Below are 9,422 nucleotides of genomic sequence, written 5' to 3'. Positions count from 1 at the left end.
AACAGGATAAAAGTTTAAAACCAAATTTTTTTAAAATTTAAAGTTCTAAATTTCTTGAAAATATTTGAAGATACTTACAATGATCCTTTAAATCCTCTAAGTTGATATTCTAGTTTAGAGTGTCCAGAAATCAACAGTTTTGTTTCAAAATTTAAGGTTTTAAAATAAAACAAATTTTAAAAATGCGTTGAAAATCAATTTAAGTTTTTCTTCAAAATCCGAACCATTATCATTTGTGCCTTAACTTTTTGCAAATTTTTTAAAAACAAATATCTGAAATAATCGAAATTGTCAAGTGTGATTGTGTATTTTGTATTTAATAATAAATTATGAAATGAACTAAAAAAGTTTGATGATTACTGAAAAAGTAAAGACTTTACTGTAATTTAAAGTGCATAGCTTAATAAATCCTGAAAAATCTGAATTCAAAAGAAACAAAACCAATAAGAATCATGACAGCAAGTAAAGCAACTCAAAAGAACGAACAGAAGGACATTAAATGGCATAAAAAAAGGATGTGTGTGTATTTGTAATTCTGCATATGTATGTGTGTATTCATGTATTTTTATTTAATATAATTAATATTATTTCTGTTGATTTCATCTGGGTGGGTTTGACTTTATACAAAACAAAAAAAAAGTTAAAGAAATTAACAAAAATAAATTAAATTACAACAAAAAAAAATTTAAATTTTTTCAGTGCAAAAATCGGTTAATTTAATTAAATTTAATTAATCTTTTGTTTCTGTTCAGACAAAAAAGGAACAGACAAAAAAATAATAATTTTTTACTTATATTGATATAGCACACAAACATTTTTTAATTTATTTAAATTTACTTAATTACTAGAAAATTTTTTTACGAACTTCCACGCGGGCATGGGATAGATTTATATTATTATATAATTTTTGCGAGAGAAGCCTTAAAAGTTTCGTACTTAAAATTTAATTAAATATTTATTATTTATATTGTATTGTTTTGTAAACGGAGATTAAATATTGTTTTTAAGGACATTCTTCAACTTCCACGCGAATTGCGTTGAATTTATTCTTAATTATTTTAAGAGCAAATATTGTACATACATACATACATTTACATATTTATAGTTTAATTATTCAAAAAACTTCATTTTTTTTACTCATAACGTAATAACTTCATATCTTAATTATTTAATATTATGTGTGTGTGTGGGTGTGGGTAATTATTACATCTTATTTTTTGTGTGTATATGTGTGAGGGTTTTTGAACTTCCATGCGGTCATGGGAGTCTTCATATTTTTTTACTTCTATGCTTCAGCACGGAAGTTAATTAATAACTTTAATTTTATATTATTTTGTCGGACTTCCATGCTAATATGTGGGATATACCCTAATAATCCACAAAGTATGGAAAGTTCCTTCCTACAGAAAAATCTAGGAAGTAAGTATAGTAATAATTTAACGTAAATTCCTATGTACATAATGCGTTGTTGTTGTTGTTGTCGTAAATTCAAGTGTTGCCAGCCGATTACGTACCGTCGCACGTAAATCAAATCTGGGAACACTATCGTGATCTTATAACTTTTCAGCTTTAATTGTCGTCTTTTGAAGGTTGTTGCTGTTGTTAATTTTATCATCACTACCCGATGACGATTCAGTCTGTTGACCATTTATGACTACAGTCGTTGTTGTCGTGGATGTGCTGTTATTATTATTATTATTATTATTATTGTAAATTTTCGTATTATTATTGTTTATAATATCTTCGCATTTTGGCATTATAACAATTGATGGCGTTGTGGTCGTCGTCGATTGTGAATTATTTATATTATTATTACTATTATTACAGCTATTATTATTGTTATTGGCAGTTGGTTTGCAGTCATTCTCAAGAAGTGGCGTTATTCGAAGGAGGGACTTTTTCGGTGGCTTAATTATAACATTCGGCTTTTCAGCAGCGACAATACTATTGCGTCGTTCATTATTATTATTATTGTTATTTCCATTCCTTTGCTGCTGCTGCTGATGCTCAAAATCAAACGATGAATTTGACGATAATGAACTTGATGAGCTTGACGAGCTGGTCGATAGACATGAGGCATTTGCAATAACACTCAACTTATGTTGCTGATTAAGTTGATTCTGTAATCTATCATTCTCTTTTCTTAATGTCTCCTCGATATGCTGCCTCTCGCGTATCTCCTTTTTATGAGCCTCTTTTAATTGCGTTATCTCCTTCTCCATATATTTAATGAGATCAAGTATCTTAATATGATCATCTGTTGAATTATTTTTCAATAAATTTGCTGCAAATTCGTATGGCGTTTGTGCTAAGCTACCATTATGATTACTACTATCTGGTTCACCTAAACTCTCATCATCTGTATCCGTTGAGAGTTCAAATTCAGGATTACCAATAATTGGAACCTTCTTAGCAAGTCCATTAAGTGGTGTGACCATTTGATGATTTGTTGTGACTTTAACAACAACCGTTGGCGGTGATGCTGACGATGTTGATGATGTCGATGATGTTTTATGTATCAAATGATGATGATGACTACTTATCATTGTATGATGATGTAAATGATGAGATCTTGGTGATGTTGTATGATGATGATGTGACGGTGAGATTGATTCTTGCTTATTTGGTATCATCGATGGTGTTGCAGGTACAGGTGATGTTGATGATGTTATCTCATTTGATCCGGATTGTCCTTCGGGACTTATTGGTGCGGTAACATTCATCTTCTCTTGTTGTCCGGATGATGATGATGATGATGTCTCAAGTACAACTGTCGTTTCAGGTGAATTGTGACGTAATTCTGGCGATAATTCATGGGCATTTGGTGTCGATGGACGTTCTTGTTTAATTTGAATTGTTTCACGTTTTATTACTGTACTTGATCTTTCATTATTCTCACGTTCTTTCTCAAACTCACGATGTTCACGTTCACGCTCTTTTGCTAAAATTGTTTGTCTTGGTGCTAATGCCACATTTGGCTGATATGAACGATCAAATCGCTCATTTTCGGTATGTCTCACAACACGTTCTGGATTTTGTAAAATTGGTGGCTCCTGTGTTGATGACAGGTACGGTATGGACGTTACATTTGGTCCAAAAGGCGTTATTATGTGCTTTGGTGATGCTGCGGCTAACCATGGCTGTTGACGTGACAATTGCGAGAATTGATAAAGCAACGTTGCTGGACTATATAATTCACGTAAATATTGTGTCAATTGACTTTCATCCATTTTTGATTTCTTCAATGGAATGTCATATCCTGGCTCTTGTTTCGTTTGACCGACTGTCAATGGGTTGACATCTTCCATAGCCGCCTGGAAATAGATAAAAAATATTCAATTAATTTTTCATATATTTGATAAAAAGTATTTTTCATGTGTGGGACTTGATATGGATACAAGATGACGATTTTTTATATCATGTAGAATTTAATTTCCTGTTCATGTCTTGAGTTTATTGACGAAAATTGACATCGTGAATGACATGAGAAGAAAAGGGCATCATGACATTTGGAGATGTCAAATGTTTAGGTATGCATTAAGGGCTTGAACGATTTTAAGGCATTTTTGATGGATTGAGTGATGTTGGTGGATGTGGGAGGTTCCTATGGAGAGTTTTGATGCCTTAGTCTGGAATATCTGCTGAGATGCAGGGTTGACTGCTTTTAAATGCCATGAAATGCTTCATTTGTGCAGTATGGATCGTATCATACAACTAAGATGTCCCATGCCACAATCAAGTTCAGACAACAGTATTCAAGAGCATCAAGCAACAAGCAACAAGCCTTAATCTCAAAAATTCTCTATAATTCTCATTAATTTCCCTACATTATGTATTAATTAAATAATTCCGCATAGTTATACAGCTTAGTTGCTAGACAGCAAGTAAATTAATTAGTTTCCCAGCTATAAAGTTTTATTATTTCTACCGATAAGAACAAAAAAAAGTCATGAATTGTTTACTAGAAATTTCCACTATTTAGTCATAACAACAACAATTATTTCACTTTCGAGTACGAGCTTAGTAAGTGCGATATGTCTATTAAATATTCCGTTTAGTGTTGTTATTGCCTTTATATTAAGCTTTATGTGGATGTAAACATTCTAGACGATAATATTCATTTTTAAATAATAATTTATGCATACACATATGATGTGTTCGTAATGCATTGTGACATTTTTATGAAAAAGTTTATCAGCCATCAAGAACGTTGACCCACAATGACCAGTCTCGCTTATAAAACAACATTGTTTGTTGGGTGGAATCAGATGGACGTATGAGTATGGGTATTTTTATGCTCATTATAAAGTTGAGATGTGGAAATGATTTGTGATGATGATGATGATGTGAGTTTTATGGAATTAAATTGTGTAAATTGGCTTTAAAGCTCATTCCTGGGGATGCATAGAGTGCTTCACTATTCGGGATCTGTGGAAGGCACTTGGATTCCAATTTAGAACTAGGCATTCAACCAGGACTCGAAGTTGCCGATTTAACACACAAAATCGAACAATATCTCCCCCAGACATCATATGCACAACATTCACAGTCCATCCGCAAAAAGCCTCCATAAATTTGAAATTCAACAAAATGATTACCAAAAGGTTAAATGATGTGCATTTACGTCAGCGACAAGAATATTGAATGCAAAGAAAAAAATGAGAAATCTTGAAATAAAAATTGTGTCAGATGTCTGTGTTGACAACGTGATGCATACATGTGAACTAATCTATGTCTAGGAGGTTAATTAGGTGCATATATGAATTTAAGAGATTATTTTTGGATGCTTTTGGACTTGTTTTTGGTGATGTTGATGCTAATTTAAGGTTTAAGTCTGATTATGCTGATGGCAACAGAGCATGTGGACGACCAAACAATTTTTAGAAGGAAGCTGTTGATAGAGGCAATGTAGCACCTTGTATTGGCACAGGGCAATCAGCAATAGAACCAGTTTTAGACCCCATCGATCACAGCTGACCTATTGACCCCCTGAACACGCCCCTCCGCTAAATACTCAAAATCCCCAACTTCCCAAGCAATCTCTCACAACTTAATTTCAATTTCTCTCAGCCAGCTGCTGACTATGATTTCATATTTCACTTCCCACCCGCCCTTATCGCACAAAACAAAACAAAAGGCATTTACAGATTGTTTATGAAAAAAAAATGTAATAATTGAGAGAAGAACCTTGAGGCGATAAGGCACGAGATTCATAAAATCGCACGACTTTGTGTGCATGCTGAATAACTCGACTGATTGTCGGCACGTAAAAGTTGCATTTTTTTCACAAGCAATACAAGAAAAGAGTTGCAGAAGTTTCATTCATTAATTTATTAAATGACTTTATCATTTCACTTGACATCTTCATTTTGCTGCACACGGTTGAATACTATCACATTTGAGGACGTTGTTGCATGGAGAGATAATATGAGATGAGACTGAGTATGAGAGAGAATAATTGAATTTGTGTTGGCAATGAAAATTGTTAACGAGAGTCAGACAATAAAATGCATTTATACATTATGCATGATTAATGAAAATCTGAGCACATAAATGATATGCAAAGTGAATTTTAATATTAAAGTAAGTCTCTTGACTCAATTGATGATGATGATGACTTTTTTCTACATATTTTGTATATTCTGGGCGTATGTTTGCTGTTTATTTGCAGTTTATGCAGCAAATGTAGATTTCAGCTTTTTTAAAGTCATCTCGATGTACAATTTTTGTTTGCGGTTGGAAATGCTCGTGGAATGGTAAATTATATTGCAGATAAATGTTGATTTAAATTGATTTTTTATTGAGTTATGGATGTTTAGTTAGCAGGAGTGTAGCTAGAGATTTGAGGGAGTAGAGGGGAGATGAGGGGGTCATTGAGATATTTTTGGTGTGAATTGCCAAAAATCTCATCAAAAAATTTAAGGAAATGAGGTTTTTGACGCTCAATCCCCACTTTTCCTACCTGAACACATCCCTGATATACATTCTTGGATTTTTGGCAAAAAACAGTCGCGATTTTTGGACTTTTACTCAACATTTTCCATCCAAAATTTCAATTTATATGCCCTTGAACTCCCATTTTGCAACCAAATTTAACGATCCAACATCGATTTACATTAATCCACATAATCACCATTACTACGCATTGCACACTTCATTTATATAATCTTCACTTATCCTACCAAACTTACATGCACTGAATATTGATTGAAATAAATATTAAAAGTCCTCGATTTTGCTGAGGGATCGTTTATTTGTTATGTAACTTGAAAATTAGGTTTTCTGAAGTTTTGGGCATTACAAATTCTTGAGAGCGGGACAAAGAGGACTGCTCGGGGAGTGTCGGTCTCGGCATCGAGAATCCTTGAGCGAAATACTAGCCAACTGACTCAAAATAGGACAAGTTGGTTAATTGATGAAAATTCCGACTTTAGGCTGAAGAGACACTGACTTGAGAGCCATAAATGATTATAATTTGGCACCTTGCCAGAGTCACTCTAGCATGGTATTGAATTTGGGATCGATTAACCAACTATTGCATCTTGAGTCATTGACTTCTTTATAAGGGTTCCCAATACAGAGAAAATACTTCCTAGATAGTCTCGAGAATTTGACGAGATCGAGACTTTGGGAAACCTTACCCAGTCCCTGCCCTATCCCCCAATTCTTAACAGCGTTACATAACAACCAAACATCTCCTGATTAAAAATTAATAAATTCTGATATGTGCACAGAAAATGCAAAACATGTACATATACAGCTCATATCTAGCATATATCCCACCCAAAAAAAAAATATGATCAATGATAATCCACAGGACTCATTTGCAATTCTCTTTCACGTATCGGTTGTTGATATTGAATTTAAAATTCGATGTGTATCATTTAATTCGCATTTGATAGCACGACTTTTATAGGAAAAAAATGCAACGTGAGTTTTAGAATAATTATTGTAATTATTCTGGATGGGAGGCATAAATTGAATTTTTGGGGAGGGGATTTAAATTTAATATGAGAACGATTATGGAAATTTATCATTTAATGTTGGGTTTTTTGACGATGATTTATGATAGGAAATTGGAAATTAAAGGTTTTATCAATTTTAATGGAGGTTATTGAGGCTGAAAATTTGTTTGTTTGGTATTTTGGAGGAACTGATGTTTATGTTTTGGTGCCTAAAATCAATGTGAGCTGAATGAGTCTAATTTTAGATGAAATTGACAATTTTGAGTGATTTTTAGCATGAAAAAATTGAAAATAATTCACCGGATGTCACATGCCGTCCAATAAGTCCATAATCAAGCTTGATGAGTCACATCATGTAAGTATAATCCCAGATCAGCATCAAGTCCGCAACCTATTTCAAATCCCATAAAATCAACTTTATAATTCAATCTTTTCCCACGACATAAATAGTTCCAATGCCCCCAAACCTCATCACTATAATTCCACATCCATGCAGCAATTCAGCATTAAACTTTTTCAATTTTTTATTCTCCTCATTTGCTCATACAAACGTAAAGTTGTTGACATGTTTAAGTACTTCATAGACATCAATTCTGTCTCTCATATACGCATTATATGCGACTATAATGACGACGCTCAACGATGCAGTCATACAAGCAGACATATCATAAATTAATGACCATCATAATTTTCAGTTTTCTCAACTTTTATTGTCGGCACTGCCATTATAATGCACATTCTATCTCAATTTCTTATTTCGATGAGTTTTTATGAAGCTTTAATAATGATCTGTCTGGCTCGGTTGCATTTTTTTGTGTTTATCATGAGCTTTGTTGTGTGCTGATTTTGCCGACAAATGTTGTCATGATTTACACTTTGTGAGCAGTGAGATGGGCTTGGATTAAGGGAGGTGGAGGTGACGTTTGGATGAGTTTTGGTGTGATAAAGTTGGAATTTTGAGGCAATTGAAGTGCTTGAATCATTAAATTGATGAATTTAAGGCTTAGGAAGTGAGTATGTTGACAAAATGGACCAAAAGCAGTCACTGCGATGACGTTAAGGCACTTGTAAATCATTTTGACGTATTATCGTCAACAGAGCATCGAGCCATTGCATTAGCAAGCATGTTGTGCAGCTGAAGCATCAAACATACATTGTAGATGCATAAAATTCGCTGAATTAGCCAAGATTCTTCTCAAAAATAATCCCCAAAGCCTTACAATGTATAACTTTGCATGCATATTCAACAAATTAAAATTCCTCATTTCACAATTAATTCTCATCTTCTCTTAATTAATTATCTTTGCTGTTTGATGCAACCATTTCATCCATGTACATCGTCAAACATCAAAAGCCATAGCATAGTGTAATTAAATTAAAGTCAAAAATAAGAAGAAGAAGATTGAATTTATAGACATGGAAAATGTCTCTGTCTGTTGCGTGCATTTTATTCATTTTTACACTTATTGTTTGTTTCATCTCTCATTTAATTTCTGTTTCATATTTTTTTTCTTTTACGATTATGCGCCATAATAAGTTCCTCATTTTTATGAGCGATAATGATACTTTTAACGCGTTCAATGCTCGACATATAGTCATTTACATCATGTATATTCAAGAAATCATGTGTGTACAATGTTGCATCAATTAATGTGATTGCCACTCATCATCTCAATTCGTCGCATGTCATTTATCACATATCGCGGCTTTAATTGTGACTTATTCACTTCTTTTCTTCTCGCTTGTCGTCTATTAAGTCGTGTCGTCTCACAATTTTGAGATTTTTAATGTTCGCGACATCGATGAGACAAATTAAATGAAAGAAAAATAGATATTTGTGATGATGAGTGGATTAGATTAATATTTTGTGGTTTTTGAGTATTTATAGGACGGAGACTCGATGGCGGACAGAGAATGTTCAGTTAAATTCCAATATAGCAATAAGTATGCTCAGCTAGACTGACATTTAATAATAAAAGACACTCAGCTTAAAAAATGATCAGCCTTAAGAACGCTCAACTAGAGCAACACTCAGTCTTAGGAACACTCAACTAGAGGAACATACAGCCTTAAAAACGCTCAGCTATGGAACGTCCAGACTTAAGAACGCTCAATCAAAGTAATGTCCAGACTTAGGAATACTCAACTAGAGTAATGTTTAGTTATAGCAACGTACAGCCTTGAAAACGCTTAGCTAGAGAAAGTCCAGCCTAAAGAGTGCTCAACTAGCGTAATATCCAGCCTTAGGAACGCTCAGCTAGAGTAGCGTTCAGCTATAGCAATACACAGCCTTAAGAACGTTAAGATTGAGTAATGTCTGTCTAGCCTTAAGTACGTACAACTGGAGTAATGCTCAGCTAGGTTAATACGCAGCCTTAAGAATGCTCAGCCTAAAGAACACGCAGCCTTACGAACTCTCAACTTTAAGAATTCTAAGCTAAAAAAATGCCCAGCCAT

The 9,422-nt window shown here is 33.6% G+C and overlaps 1 protein-coding gene across 1 annotated transcript in view; it reads right to left on the bottom strand.

The window, feature by feature from the left end:
- Positions 1-474: 474 nt before the first annotated feature.
- Positions 475-9,422, bottom strand: part of Snoo (Sno oncogene) — a 229,714-nt gene continuing 220,766 nt past the window's right edge. The window contains exon 2 of the mRNA XM_070644365.1: positions 475-3,314. Coding sequence (XP_070500466.1) covers positions 1,554-3,314 — 1,761 coding nt within the window. The 3' untranslated portion in view covers positions 475-1,553. The remainder of the gene's footprint in view (positions 3,315-9,422) is intronic.

The sequence above is a fragment of the Chironomus tepperi genome, unplaced genomic scaffold (assembly GCF_022539635.2).
Source record: "Chironomus tepperi strain 1889 unplaced genomic scaffold, CSIRO-AGI_Ctep_v1 contig_337, whole genome shotgun sequence".
Lineage (NCBI taxonomy): Eukaryota > Metazoa > Arthropoda > Insecta > Diptera > Chironomidae > Chironomus > Chironomus tepperi.
This window is presented reverse-complemented; position numbering and strand designations above follow the sequence as displayed.